The sequence below is a fragment of the Rhinoraja longicauda genome, chromosome 14, assembly GCF_053455715.1.
Source record: "Rhinoraja longicauda isolate Sanriku21f chromosome 14, sRhiLon1.1, whole genome shotgun sequence".
Taxonomy (NCBI): Eukaryota; Metazoa; Chordata; class Chondrichthyes; order Rajiformes; family Arhynchobatidae; genus Rhinoraja; species Rhinoraja longicauda.
In genome coordinates this window covers 11,840,470-11,856,322 of record NC_135966.1, presented here as the reverse complement: position 1 = coordinate 11,856,322, position 15,853 = coordinate 11,840,470, and the positions used below count along the sequence as shown (strand labels likewise).

The following is a 15,853-nucleotide window of genomic DNA, read 5'->3' as shown; positions in this document are numbered from 1 at the left end:
TCTGTTTCGGGCCAGTTTTGAGTCTACACCCACATTGGGGAGCTCAAGGCAGAGCTTGTCAAATTCTCTGGAGTAAGTTTGTTCAAAATGCCTCCAACTTTCCTAAAGATCCAATCATGCTAGAGTATTAGAATTGTCTTATTGTACTCTTAGGAAGAATCAATGTTCTAAGACAGTAGTTGCGAACATGATGGTAAGAAGACAGCTTTGTTGTATTGCTGTCAGTGAGACGTTTCACAAGATAATGAACAAATGCAAACATAAAGGGGACAATCCCAAATGCTTCCTTTCCTTCCCCTTTGATGCATTAAGCAAATAATAAGACAGTGTACTGGTGGTAATTGTAATAACCTTTTCTAATAATATTTTGGATCAGAAATTCCAGCAAATGAGCAGTTAACATGTGATTCATGCTCTGTGAATGTGTCTTTGGACCATATTTGGAGCTCAGTGTCCTGTTGAAATTAATCATCGTTTAGGCTGCAGTGAGAAGTCATCAAGATGGGATGCAGTCAGAAAAAGTCCTTAATTAGGCAGGCTAACCCGAGTCTTTTGCTTGATTCCCTAAAGCCATATCCAGTGCTTGCTAACATTATTTTAATTTGTTTTTCAGTTTTTAATACTCTTGCTTATTTTCTAGTCCTCTTCCTCCCAGTCCCAGTTCACCACTATCACCCACATCGCCTATGGTTTCAGCACCCTCAAGTCCAGTTCCTGTTTCCTCCAGCGACTCTTCCCCTCTCAGGTTTGGTACCAGTTTATTTTATTTTCAGCTTTGTTAATTTTTATGCACTGGGCAAAACTCAACCTTCTTCCAAAAATGTTTTTTTTTAACAGTTTTGTTCAATTCTGCACTTTGGGTTATAGTTTTGCATTGATATTTTCTGTCACAGAAAGTTAAGCTTGTCACTTAACGGGAAATGTCTAAACTATAACATGGTGCATTTTACCTAATTTATATTATCTTCAAGATTGAGATTGTATTTAAGTGGAAACTTTTGGCGATTTACATTCAAATATTTATGACTTATTCATTATTGCAGTTAAATCTTCAGTTCAGTGTCATAAATTGGTTCAGAAACAATTTCTAATTATATTAAAATACCTTGTTTGATAATGTGCTCTTGTTTTAAATTTCAGGTTGGATGTACAAAGAAATTAGCCTTAAGCTTTCTTACCACTAATTTAATACATGTTGGAATTCAATCAATTTCACAGCAACCTTTTCACCCTTGAATCCTCCACGTGTGCATAAATTAGGGAATAAAGAGTTTATTTGTACAAGCATTATTTCAAGTGTAGTTGTATTGTTATCAATGACATTCTGCAGTTGGTCTCTGTGGCAGTCATATATACCCTTGATTACTAAATATTCATTCTGTGCAATTTTGCACACTATATTAGAATGCAAGCTGTTTGTTAAAATAAGCACATCTGGCTGTCATTCCATCTGCAGGCAATTCCTGTTTGTAACATTCCTGCAGAGTGCCCTCTGACATTGTGTTGTTTTGTGTTTATATATGTCATCTTTTCTGTGCGTTTTGAAATTATTTAAAAATAAGCCGAAGAGTGATTTAGTTAGAACACTTGGTGGGTATATAGAACAAGCTGCCGGATGAGGTGCTTGAGGCAGGTACTATAACAACATTTAAAAGCCATTTTCAAGAGTCAAGAGTGTTTTATTGACATATGTCCCAGAGAGAACAATGAAATTCTTGTTTGCTGCAGCACAACAGAATATGTAAACATAGTAAACAATATGATAACTGAGAAAGAAAAAAAAGGTCATTTATACATATATACACACGCACACAGAGGTACACACAAAAAACAAACAATAGTAGTGCAATAATAACAATAATAATAATAGTCTATTGTAGTTCAAAGCAAGCTTATTTGAGGTTGTAGTGTTTAATAGCCTGATGGCTGTAGGGAAGAAGCTGTTCCTGAACCTGGACGTTACAGTTTTCAGGCTCCTGTACCTTCTTCCTGATGGGAGGAGTGAAATGAGTGTGTGGCTAGGGTGGTGTGGGTCTCTGATGATGCTGGCTGCCTTTTTGAGGCAGCGACTCTGATAAATCCCTTCAATGGTGGGGAGGTCAGAGTAGGTGATGGACTGGGCAGTGTTCACAACTTCTTGCAGTCTTTTTTGCTCCTGAGCGTTCAAGTTGCCGAACCAGGCCGTGATGCAACCAGTCAATATGCTCTCTGCTGCACACCTGTAGAAGTTCAAGAGAACCCTCTCTGACATACCGAATCTCCGTAATCTTTTCAGGAAGTAGAGGCATTGATGTGCTTTATTTATAATTGCATCAGTGTGCTGGGTCCAGGAAATGTCTTTGGAAATCTGTACGCCCAGGTATTTGAGGTTTTTGACTGCACCATCATCCTGTCGATATAAACAGGATTGTGGATCCTCATCCTTCCTCTTCCAAAGTCCACAATCAGTTCATTGGTTTTACTGATATCCAGAGCCAGGTTGTTGTGCTGGCACCATTTGGTCAATCGGTCGATCTCACTTCTATACTCTGACTCATCACGATCTGTAATTCGTCCAATAACGGTGGTGTCATTGGCGAAGTTGAAGATGGAGTTCGCACTGTGTCCGGCTATACAGTCATGAGTATAGAGTGAGTAGAGCAGGCTGAGCACGCAGCCTTGAGGTGCTCCCGTACTGATTGTTAATGAGGAAGAAGTGTTTCTGCCAATTCAAACAGACATCAGTTCTGCAGTGGATGTTGCTAACAGAGTTTTGAATTTTTTTAAGGTAGAGGTACATACTTGATAAGCAAGGGAGTGAGAGGTTACTATGTGTAGATAGAAAAGCAGAGTTAAGTTATAGTCAGATCACCTATGGTCTTATTGAATGACAGAGCAGGCTGAGGGACCAGATGGTCTCTTCCTGCTGCTAATTTGTACACACATATGTATCTTTACCTTATATCTGGACCGATCTAGTTTCAAATCGGCAGCCTGGTCATAGATTGGAGGTTCTTTCAATATTCTCGGTGGTAATGAAGATAAAAGAAACTGAAGATGCTGGAATCTTGAGCAAAAAAACAATCTGCTAGATGAACTCAGCAGATCATGCAGCATCTGTGGAGGGAACGCACAGATGGCCTTTGGGTCAGGGCCCTTCTTCAGACAGATGGAGCTGTCAGAGTAGTGATAGGATCTACAATTACTTGCCAGACTTTGTCCAATCAACACCTCTCTTTTCCAGCTTTCTCCCCCTACTGCATCAATCTGAAGAAGGGGCCCAACCCAAAATGTCTGTCCATTCCCTCCACAGATGCTGCCTGACAGATTGTGTTCTTCCACCATTTAAAAAAAAACTTCTTTCAGACCATGTTTTCCATTTGCAGAATTCTGAAATTCCTTGATTTAAGAATAAAAATGATAGACCTTGAGTGAATAAAGTATGAACTCATAGAACTCACTGTGAACTCTATTCTCAGTGGTAATGAAAAGCAGCCAACATCACAAGATTTTGCATTTATACATACACGTAACACTTTTTGCAGTTTTTAAACAATATTTCTCTGATGGATTATCTTTTCAAAAAAGTTCATGTTTCATGAATTTATTTTGATTTTTAAATCTCTTTTCTGGCGTACCATTTTAACATTGTTCTTTATAAAGTTATGTATGCAATATTGAGTTACTTAAAGCTGTATATTCTGAACCCTTGCCAAAATAAAATATTAAAGAAATATTGATCAAGGCAGCAGAATAGTTTTTTTTGACCAAGGCTGCAGACAAGTTTCCTGATCCCTTTAGAATTTTTTCAGTCTACTCGAACAACAGATGGAGCCTGGGATTAATTTTCCATTGAATATGGCAGCTGTAAATGCGTAATGTTCCTTTATCACAGCAGCAACATGTCAGGTCAGGTTTTGGACTCTGACTTGAACTCAGTCCATTCTGTTTCGGAGGTGGGAATGCTGAAAAAAAAGCCAATCCTTCAAAAGGAAATAATAATAATAATTTTGGTGCATGTTTGTTAATAACATGCACTGTGGCTTTTGATTTTTGATGGTATGCCATAAGAATATTTCTTGTAACATTATATTGTAAGAAAAATGTTCTATGTTTCTTGTTTAGAGAAATGAAGGTAAAATAAGCCTTCTCTCTGTAAAACCCAATAGGAAATAATGTCTATTGCTCAATATCAATCAAGGTATTTTTACATGAAAGGACATATTAACAGAATAGGACATTTCACAACTTGCAAGGAAATAAGTTCATAAATTATAGGAGCAGAATAAGGCCATTCGGCCCATTGAGTCTGACATTCAATCAAGGCTGATCTATCTTTCCTCTACCCCATTCTCCTGCCTTCTCCCCGTAACCTTTAATGTTGAAACTTTGAGAGTCATCATAAGGGTTGATCTAGAAACAGATCTTAAACTAAATAAATGTTCAGGAGTGGTGGTAAGAGTCATTAGCACTTCACTTTGTACCTCAATCTGAGTTATAAATAAGGCTCGCAAATGATGACCTTGCTGAATCAATACACACTGGGCTGAGTCTGGGATTAGGGGCCATAGTAAAACTGAAGGTCATAAGACTCGGAGGAAAAACTCTCTATTACCTGGAGCCAAGCCGTGAACAATAATAATAATAATAATAATAATATTCATTTATTGTCATTGCAACGAGTACAACGAAATTAAAAAATAGCCAATCCTGACGGTGCGTACAAACATATATGCAATAAATGCAAAAAACAAATAAATACATAAATACAATTAAATACAATTATATGACCGATTTTTTAACGGTGTTGCCTAGTGCAAGGTAGTGTTCAGTTCTCGTATGGCCCTGGGGTAAAAACTGTTCTTAAGTCTGTTTGTTCGGGATTTGATCGACCTGAAACGTCGACCAGAGGGCAGATGAACAAACAGACGGTGGCCAGGGTGGGATGGATCTTTTATTATTTTGCCTGCTCTACTGAGGCAGCGTAGGCTGAACAGGTGCTCCAGGGAGGGCAGTGAGCAGCCGATGATTTTCTGGGCCGTCGTGATGACCCTCTGAAGGGCCTTCCTGTCCTTTTCTGAGCAGCTGGCATACCATGTGGTTATACAGTATGCCAGCACACTCTCGATGGTGCAGCGATAGAAGGACAACATGAGCTTCTCCTGCAGGTTGGTTTTCCTGAGGATCCTCAGGAAGTGGAGTCTCTGCTGTGCCTTCTTTACTGTGGTGATGGTGTTGGTAGACCAGGTGAGATCCTCTGCGATGTGCGTACCCAGGAACCTGAAAGCTGGTACCCTTTCCACACAGACCCCATTGATGTAGAGTGGGTCGTAATCTCCACTGGTTTTTCTAAAGTCAATTATAAGTTCCTTTGTTTTGGAGGAGTTCAGGACCAGATTGTTCACTGAACACCATGCTGCCAGCCTTTGGATTTCATCCCTATAGGCTGTCTCATCTCCTTCTGAGATGAGTCCAACCACAGTCGTGTCATCCGCGAACTTGATGATGGTGTTGGTGGGATGGGTGGGGGCGCAGTCGTGAGTGTAGAGGGAGTAAAGGATGGGGCTCAACACACAGCCCTGTGGTGAGCCGGTGCTCAGTGTAATGGTGGAGGAGAGGTGAGGGCCTATTTTGACTGTCTGGGGGCGGTTGGTCAGGAAGTCCTTGATCCATTGGCAGATGGTTTGGGAAAATCCAAGGTCGGAAAGTTTGGTGACCAGTCTGCTCGGGATGACCGTGTTAAAGGCAGAGCTGAAGTCGAGGAAGAGCATCCTCACATAGCTCCCCTGGTGTTCAAGGTGGGTCAGTGCAGTGTGAAGAGCAGTGTCGATGGCATCCCCTGTAGACCTATTTGCTCTGTAGGCAAACTGGTGTGGGTCGAAGGTGGGTGGGAGGCTGGCTTTGATGTGCTGCAGGACCAGTCTCTCGAAGCACTTTGTGATGACCGGTGTGAGTGCTACCGGACGGTAGTCGTTAAGACCGCTGATGACAGACTTTTTCGGCAGTGGGATGATTATGGCGGACTTCAGGCAGGGAGGGATGGTGGATTTTAAAAGGGACAGGAAGATGGTTATAATTTTTCAAACATTTCATTCTTAGGATATTGCCCTTGTACAGGGAGCTGCTGTAGAACCTTCGACGAGACAAGTAACCTGTTTAAAGATTAATATTTACTTAACAAGTATCTAGTAATGGCAATTTTCATCAAGAGGAAAGTGCAGTATTTATGTTGATAGCCTAGTTAAGTTTCTTGCCTGGAGTAGCATCCAAACTTTTATGGTGGAGATATTGAAAGTCTTCGTTACTGTCAAATACTCCTCCATAAAAGCTAGGCTTTAGTCTGGGAAAGCAACGGTAGCGCAGCGGTAGAGTTGCTGCTCTACAGCGAATGCAGCGCCGGAGACTCAGGTTCGATCCTGACTACGGGTGCTGCACTGTAAGGAGTTTGTACGTTCTCCCCGTGACCTGCGTGGGTTTACTCCGAGATCTTCGGTTTCCTCCCACACTCCAAAGACGTACAGGTATGTAGGTTAATTGGCTGGGTAAATGTAAAAAATTGTCCCTAGTGGGTGTAGGATAGTGTTAATGTGCGGGGATCACTGGGCGGCACGGACTTGGAGGGCCGAAAAGGCCTGTTTCCGGCTGTATATATATGATATGATATGAACTTAACTAGGCCATCCACATAAATACTCTGCTTATTGGAGAAGTGTATTTGATGTATTACCTACTTCCTAACACTGTAAACCTTTACGTCATTGACAAAACAATAGGAGTATACAAGAATCAAGTCCACTAATAGGTTGATTGTAATTGCCAACATTTAGTTGAGTTCCCTCCAGCACAAAGCAGCTGGATTGATTACACATCTATCATTTAAACATTTACTCGCTAATCTACCAGTGCAATATTGTTGTACTGTTTGCTACCATCCAATGCTCCGTGAAATCCACCAAGACATCTTTGAAAACTCCTACCAACCCGAGGCACTGGCTTGTAAATATATTTTCCAAGATTTCAAAGTCATTATGTGGCCACCTTTGCTAGCTGCTGATCTATGGAGTGAGAATGGACTTAATCAGTTTGATTTCAGCAATTTGAATTTATTAGATGAAGACGCTATCTCAGTAATGATGATGCTGATATAACTGAAACATCAGATGTGAGCCATCAGATGCGACCATGTTTCACCCACAAAACTGCTGAGGAAAATAAACTTTAAAATTCAGCCTAACTGCACCCATTGACTGAACAGGCTGTTGAAGCGAATGAAGGCTAGAAACATATAAAATTATAAACTCTTGAAACAAGAACAGTTCAGAATATTAAAACAGTAAATGTCTAATATTTTCTTGTAATTATTCCTTCCTGTTCAAAAATAAGCAGCTATTTTATCTCCACATAATTGCCCATCAATACTTAGAACTTAGACCACATTTTAATGGAGAGAAGAACCAATTAATTATTTATAAAAAATAACTGAGTGCTCGGATGATGGTAATGCAGGTTTCAGTTGACGAAGTTGAATGCTTTTGTTAATTGTGTTTAGTGTCAGAGCAGCTGGTAAATGTTTTATGGGTCATGATGAAGAATATTATGCCAATTTCTCTTGTTCATGCAGATTTGGTTATAGACTTTGTATAGATAGTGGAAAGATATTTCATGATTTTACAATAGACAATAGACAATAGGTGCAGGAGTAGGCCATTCAGCCCTTCGAGCCAGCACCGCCATTCAATGCGATCATGGCTGATCACTCTCAATCAGTACCCCGTTCCTGCCTTCTCCCCATACCCCCTCACTCCGCTATCCTTAAGAGCTCTATCCAGCTCTCTCTTGAAAGCATCCAACGAACTGGCCTCCACTGCCTTCTGAGGCAGAGAATTCCACACCTTCACCACTCTGACTGAAAAAGTTCTTCCTCATCTCCGTTCTAAATGGCCTACCCCTTATTCTTAAACTGTGGCCCCTTGTTCTGGACTCCCCCAACATTGGGAACATGTTTCCTGCCTCTAATGTGTCCAATCCCCTAATTATCTTATATGTTTCAATAAGATCCCCCCTCATCCTTCTAAATTCCAGTGTATATAAGCCTAATTGCTCCAGCCTTTCAACATACGACAGTCCCGCCATTCCGGGAATTAACCTAGTGAACCCACGCTGCACGCCCTCAATAGCAAGAATATCCTTCCTCAAATTTGGAGACCAAAACTGCACACAGTACTCCAGGTGCGGTCCTACAAATAGTATCATATGTATAACATGAGGTGATTGGGAAGTTTAGTTTAATTTAGCATGGAAACAGGCTCTCCGGCCCACCAAGTCCGTGCTGACCAGCAATCACCGATACACTAGTTCTATCCTGCATACTAGGGATAATTTACAAAAGCCAATTAACCTATAAACCTATACATCTTTCAAATAGGAGAGGAGAAAACCCACGCTGTCAAAGGGAGAATGTACTGACAGCACCCGTAGACAGAATCAAACCCGTGTCTCTGGTGCTGTAAGGCAGCAACTCTACCGATGTGCCACTTTGCCTCCCAAGTTATTGGAGAAAATTCAGAGGGAAAGGATTAATGATCACTTGGAACAAAAGGGGCTAATCAGAGAGAGCACACATGGCTTTGTCAAGGATCAATATGTTTAGTTTAGTTTAGAGATACTAAACAGCGTGGAAACAGGCCCTTTGGCCCACCGAGTCCGCACCAACCAGCGATCCCCGCACTTTTAGCACTCTTCTACACACATTAGGGACAATTTAAATTTATACCAAGCCAAACCTGGCTACAAAGTGATAACAATGTGTTGGTGAAATGAACTGAGAAATGGCAAAAAGGTAAATGTGAGATGATACATTTTAGAATTACTAGTGAAGCTAAGACACATAACATTAATAATAGGGTCAAAAGGAGCATTAATGAACAGAGGACCTTGGAGTAGAAGTCCAGAGTTCCACAAAAACTGCAGCACATGTAGAGAAGTGATTCGGAAGGCATATGGGATACTGGCCTTGGTTAGTTAGGGCATTGAGTACAAAAGCAGGAAGTGCATGCTCCAACTTTGATCATGGACAATGAGCACTTCAGCACTATCCAGCCCACAACACAATGGAAGTACATTCATCACGATCGAAGGAGACCTACAATCTTCTGGGGGAAATGTTAATTTCCAGTCATTACTGGCTTTCCCGATATTGGAATGGATCAGAGTGAACATGGTGGGCTGGTAATTCAGCAGGTTACGATTAGAATGATATTTTATAATAATACTACTACCAATATTATTTTACAGTACACAAAATCGCAAAGCTAGAGCCCTGTATGCATGTCAGGCAGAACATGACTCGGAACTATCCTTTAGTGCTGGAACCATCTTTGAGAACGGTAAGTGAAGTCAACTCTACTGAAATGAAGCTCGGGTTATTCATTCAAATTTCTTGAACACAGCTGTTTTAAGAGCAGTAAGACTTTACCATAAAAAGAATATACTATATTTTAGCTGAATATTTCTTTGTAGTTGAGTTTCTGCATATTTCTAGTAGAGCACTCTAAATTAAGTAGAATCAACCAAACTGGCATAAAATAGAGGAAATCTGAAGATGCAAAAGTTACATTTTAAATGTACAAAGAAATTGAATGCCATTGAATGGGAATTTTGCACTCGTGTGAATTTTGTACCAGGTTATATTGTTTTTCAACAATTGAAAAGCTTCCAATTGATTTCCAACCTTAGGCCTTGCACTCCCTAATGGCTGGGATAGGTTATATTGAGTATGATGAAATAGAAGACAAAAATTGTCCTGGCCATCTCCTAATTTACCATAAAAATTGCTGCAGGCTATAACATCATTAACAGATGTTGTAGAATTTTTCATTGCGAGTGGGAAAACAATGTTGTTTTACAGCTGGTGTCACCAACAAAGTATGGAAGATAATTAAGTTTGATTTAGGAAATGAAAACATAAACAGGGCTTTAAACACTTTCACCTCAATATTTCTGAGAAATGCTACTGCTTCCCTGTTAAGTGTGAGTGGTGTCAGGATTTCTGCATGTACATGCGTCAACAGGGAATTCTGAACTTCTACCACTGCGTTTTTTTGATTACACATTGTCATTGGACTCTGTGGATTTTTTCATTCTACTCACAAAACATGCACTAGGTTAGATGGGTGCAGTTACAGTTGTCCTGTTCATTTTAATGAGCAGACTGGATGCAGGGTGAGTATGATGTGATCGAGGGACATGAGATTGCAGGTACTGGAATCTTGATCAAAGCACAAAGTGCTGTAAAAACTCAGCAGATCTGGCAGCATCAGGAGAGGGAGTGGACAGACAACGTTTTGGGTTGGGACCCTTCTTCAAATTCAATATAGAAGGCGGCACAGTGGCAAGGTTGCTGCCTTGATGCCGACTATGGGTGCCCAGTTTAGTTTACAGATTCAGCGCAGAAACAAGCCCTTCGGCCCACCAGGTCTGCACCGACCAGCGATCCTTGTACGTCCGGAGAAAACCCTCAAGGTCACGGAGAACGTACAAACTCCATGCAGACAGTACCCATAGTCAGGATCGAACCCGGGTCTCTGGCGCTGTAAGGCAGGAACTCTACTGCTGCGCCACCGAGCCTGTACAGAGTTTGTATATTCTCCCTGCGACCACATGGGTTTTCCACGGGCGCTCTGGTTTCCTCCCACACTCCAAAGACGTACAGGTTTGTAGGTTAATTGGCTTTGGTAAAAATTGTAAATTGCCCCTAATGTGTAGTGTGTGCTTTGTAAATGTTATTTTAAATTATAAATGACAAATCTGTTTATATTGTTACCAATAGACGAGCCAGTTAATCCAATAAAGTAGTTTAGCTGGCAGTCAAAATGTTTCCAGTACTTTTTTATAATGGGAAGAACTTGCTGACCCGGCCCATTGTCGTATTTACAGCTGGAAGGCAATTTGTTGAGCCACAATGTGTAGCAAAGCTGCTTCCATAAGAAGGTTGATGCCAACAAATGCACACAAGTGCAAGGTAGCTGTTACCTGAATATACAGTAGGAATATAGGAAACAAATTGTAATAGGAGGTGTTAAAGATGATCTAATGAGCCAGTAATGTGGAGGGAGGGAGGGAGGGAGGGAGGGAGGGAGGGAGGGAGGGAAAGGGAGGGAAAGGGAGGGAAAGGGAGGGAGGGAAAGGGAGGGAGGGAAAGGGAGGAAGGGAGGAAGGGAGGGTCGGTCAGATCAGATGATTATTTGGTAACCTCACTTGCCATATCCAGCTTAGGCTGCTAATGAAACCATATTATTCCCAAGAGTGCAGTGTCACATTTGGGCCCTTGGTCAATGTGGTCAAGTTCTGCAATGCTTTAAAAGAAATCACTTCATGCACTCTGGACCCAAAGACCCAGCAATGCTCTACTCTGGGGACAAAGCTAGTGGGTAACACTTTTCAGTTGCACAATGCTGAAAAACAAAGATATGCAATTGAATTTCCAGTCGATCCTGCCAAAGGTGTTGTGGGTCTAAATTAGGAGAAACAATATGGTTCGTTGCTATTGTAAATGTGGTATATTTTATTTTATTGAAGCCCAGACTCATTATAAAATGATTTGTTTGGTTATGGTGTTGACCTAACAAAGCATATCTGCTTCTTTAATAACTGATGTGCATTTTTCAGTTCATTCATCTAGGGAACCTGGTTGGCTTGAAGGGACACTGGATGGAAAGACCGGTCTAATTCCAGAAAATTATGTTGAGTTTCTATAGCCAAAGGCATGCAACGTTGTTACTGAGAATTACATGGTATCCATGACAATCAATGAAGATATGAACATTATTTTAGTTTTTGGCATTTTATTCTATTGCAGAAATGCAATGAGGACATTGTAAGAACCGGAAATGAATTTCAACTCAAGATTTTAATGGCCTGTTTGGATAAGATGCACCATTAATTTATCAAACCAGAGCCTGTAATTACTTCTTAAGGATTTTGTTTTTAATTCAAACACTTAAGTTTCTGAAATTCTGATTTATTTTATCTGTGGTAGGTAGTAGAATGTATAAAGTGTTGATAATCATTCTACTTAACTGTTGCAAATATCTGTATGATGTATGTATTATATGATATGGGTTTTTTTAATTAGGGGAAGTGTATTATCCTTAATTTTGCAATTTCTTCCACCTAAAGTATTGAATTATACAATTGAAATATTGCAACACAGAAGGGACTTGACAATGGTGACATTAATGGCCAAATTTTAATGAAGATGTTATTGTCGATATTTGTTTTAATGTTAATCATTGACATTGGAAGCATTACCTCTATATTTCTCAAAATAAACAGTAATTTGGCAATAAAAAAACTTGACATAAAATTGACATGATGCAAAGGAAGAAATGGATTTTAGGCATAAGTATGCAGGTTTGAATGGAAGTGTTTCTTAAAATTGACAATGAGAAAGCAAGTGGAAGACATTTCTAACGACCTTGCCATTTCACTGTTGAATAAAATGCTTTGAGAAGGTAGCAGCACACATTTGCAATAACCACTATATTTCCTTCAGCAGCTAATACTGATTTGTAAAGGTGAAAACTGCTCAGAACTGATCAAATTTAACACAAATGTTGTGCTTTCAACAAATCACCTTTTGATTTTAATCACCTTGAAGCTTAGAATTTCAAATCTAACAAACATTTGTATTATAGAACATTTAATGTATTCCAAAGTTCAAATGCAAGTAGTACCAAAGGTTATCTACGAACAATTGTTGAAAAGCTAAACCTGCTGCCTTGGTTTGACTATGTGCGTTGAAACAAGCTTCTTGCTTATCTATTCATTCTTGCATATTTAATGTTTTCAGGGGACAACAGATTATCTGCTGCTGGTTGGAAATGATTTGCTTTGAAACAAACAAAATACTTGTATCCAGTAAAACAAAGTTTGGCTTTTTAAATTTTAAATCTAAAATGGTTATTGTGTTTTAAGAAGTGGCTTTGCTTTTAATTTTTAAAAAGTCATTGCTTCTAACTTAAACTACTAAGGCTATTGAAGCTAGTGGATTGTGATAATGAAATACTTTTGGGGCAATGGTTGATGTACATCTATATTATTGACTGTAACAAATTGCAGCCTGTTAGATCATCTCTTAACAAATTGTTTTAAAATATATATTATCAGATGCCAATAAAAATGTTTTTTTGGTAAGTGATAATTAGTTTGATTTATGCAGCGGAAGAGGATTCAATGTTCCTGATCAGGGCAGCAGTACAGACTCAGAGTCTATCTTTACTCAGTCATTTAAGTAGCATTACTCATTACATTTTTTTAAACATTGAAATCCTTGCTCTTTAAAAAAGTTTGATGATTATTATATATATATATTTATATTATATTATATATATATATATATAGCACCATTAACAGATGATACAAAGCAGCTAATTATGGGTTGCCAAGTTGGAGGATTGTAGAGCTCGTACAGATTGTAGCTCTTAGAAAAGTTGAGGAATTTGAAAATAAGTATGAAAAAATTAAAAATCACTGTGTGTTTAATTGGGAAGGGGCATGAGCAGGCTAACACAAAACAAAATTCAGCCTCTGTAGGTGAGTTAATGTGACTTTACCTTGATGCTGGAAAGACAAAGTGCTGGAGGAACTTGGAGGATCAGGTAGCATCTCTGGAAGGAATGGATAGGCCACATTTTGGATGTTGCAAAATGTGAATTTCAGGTTTGTATTAATGGGTACAGCTGAAAAAAATCTTGTGTGTTGTTACGAGATCTAAAGTATGTTTTGATTTACAAAACTTGCAATTCCTAGGAAAAAAATGGTATCTGTAATGTAATTCATTGGTGTTGATGCACAGGATGAGCTATAACCATACCGAGGGGCAGAACAGGTTTGAATATACGCATAGCCTACTCTAACCTAATAAATTCTTCAAAATGAAGTTACATTTTAAAATATGCCTACAGATGTTTCATATCTTAAGCAAATATATGTATTCAATCTTTACCGAACAGTTTACATAATCTTTACTTAATAAGGTTGGGAGAATGTGAGCTTCCCACTCACTTTTCTTGAGGCATCTGAGCTACTCAATGTGGCAAATGGCATCAGCATCCCTAATCAAGTGCGCAATGTCCTTAATTTTCTCTGCATGCCTAACTCCTTCACACAAAAATAGATGATTATGTCTGGGTTATCAGTAAGTGAACCAATTCAAGTGTCAAATGTGTAATTGTCATATACACTTGACAACAGAAAAATAAAATTCTTACTTGCAGCAACTTAACACATAAGTGCAATACACACAGATAAAATATAAAACTTTTTCAAATTCAATAAATTAATAATCGCAATACTAGGTAGCCATAACAGTGCAATAACCAAGGTCCATAATGCAACCAAAGACACGGTAGAAAAAAATTCAAAGTTACTGAGGTTGGTTTTCCAGAGCCTTATGATTGCTGGAAAGAAGCAATTTGTGAACCTGTTGGTTACAATTTTCAGGCTCCTGTATCTTCTTCCCAATTGCAGGGGCAAAATGAGACTATAGCTAGGGTGGTGTGGGTCGTTGATGATATCAACTGCCATTTTGAGGCAGCACTTCTGGAAGATCCCTTCCATGGTGGGGAGATCAGTACCTGTGAAAGACCGGGCAGTCATCAAAAGCCATCCAGGTTATTTCTCGTGCTTGTTCATTTTACCACTTTGGATGACTTACTGGAGTCCAAATGCTGAGTAGTATCCTAAACAAGATACACATTCACTTTGCTCCTTCCACCTTTCATTTGCTTGGTCACAACTTATTATCAGAAGCAAGACTTAACATCCCAAGCTGGTGTGTTCTAGAGTCCCTGCTGAGAAACAAGATGCAAGTTCTTAAGCAGAATTAGGCCATTCAGCCTATCAGGTCTCCTCTGCCATTCAATGATCTATCTCTCCTTCTCAACCCCATTCTCCTGCCTTCTCCCCATAACCCCCGACAACCGTACTAATCAAGAATCTACCAATCTCCACCTTAAAAATATCCATTGATGGCCTCCACAGCCCTCATTGGCAATGAATTCCACAGATTCACCATCTAACTAAAGAAATTCTTCCTCGTCTCCTTTCTGAAGGCACATCCTTTTATTCTGAGTCTATGTCCTCTGGTCCTAGACTCTCTCACTAGTGGAATCATCCTCTCCACATCCACTCTATCCAGGCCTTTCACTACTCGGTAAGTTTCAATGAGGTCCCCCATTGTCGTACTAAACTCCAGCAAATACAGACCCAGTGCCGTCAAATGCTCATTATATGTTAACCCAATCATCCCTGGGATCATTCTTGTAAAAGTTTGCAAGTTTCCTTTTATTTTGCAGTCAGCTGTGAGATTTCAGCTGTTGTACTTTCCTGGGTCGGGACTGATGTGTGGAAATGATGACCTTGGTCATATGGGACCAAATCCCTTTGCTTGAGTGTAAATGAAACCCCTTTCATTTAGGACAGTTGGCAACCTGTTGTGCAGCAGGAACAGGAAGTGGTAAATTAATCATGTAATCCAATTATTTTAACTTTGAGATTATTTGAAGATATGCATTGATTCCTCCTCAATGCTACCCAAGAGTGCTCAAGACCAAAGGTGGTGCAATGAGCTTGCAACCCTAAATCAAAGGATATAGTACTCCTAGTGAGCCAAATCTGAATGGGTCCATGGGATTTGGAAATTCTAATTCCCATTAAAAAACCTAGGGCCCAGATTCCACCTGACAGTTTTGTCAACTTCTCTTGTCTTGAGAAAGCTGTGGATGTGAATCAATATTGTTAGTTTCTCTACCAGCTGTTTTCAATGTCCAATCAAAAAATAGATGTCTTTTAAGGAATAAATAGATGTCTTTTA

The 15,853-nt window shown here is 39.6% G+C and overlaps 1 protein-coding gene across 2 annotated transcripts in view; it reads left to right on the top strand.

Annotated features, from left to right (window-relative positions):
- The window catches only part of LOC144600054 (rho GTPase-activating protein 26-like), a 133,790-nt gene extending 120,539 nt beyond the window's left edge, over window positions 1–13,251 (top strand). For both annotated transcript variants that reach the window (XM_078411415.1, XM_078411416.1), the window contains exons 23-25: window positions 641–745; window positions 9,274–9,365; window positions 11,647–13,251. In XM_078411415.1, coding sequence (XP_078267541.1) covers window positions 641–745; window positions 9,274–9,365; window positions 11,647–11,735 — 286 coding nt within the window. In that variant the 3' untranslated portion in view covers window positions 11,736–13,251. The remainder of the gene's footprint in view (window positions 1–640; window positions 746–9,273; window positions 9,366–11,646) is intronic.
- Window positions 13,252–15,853: the final 2,602 nt, after the last annotated feature.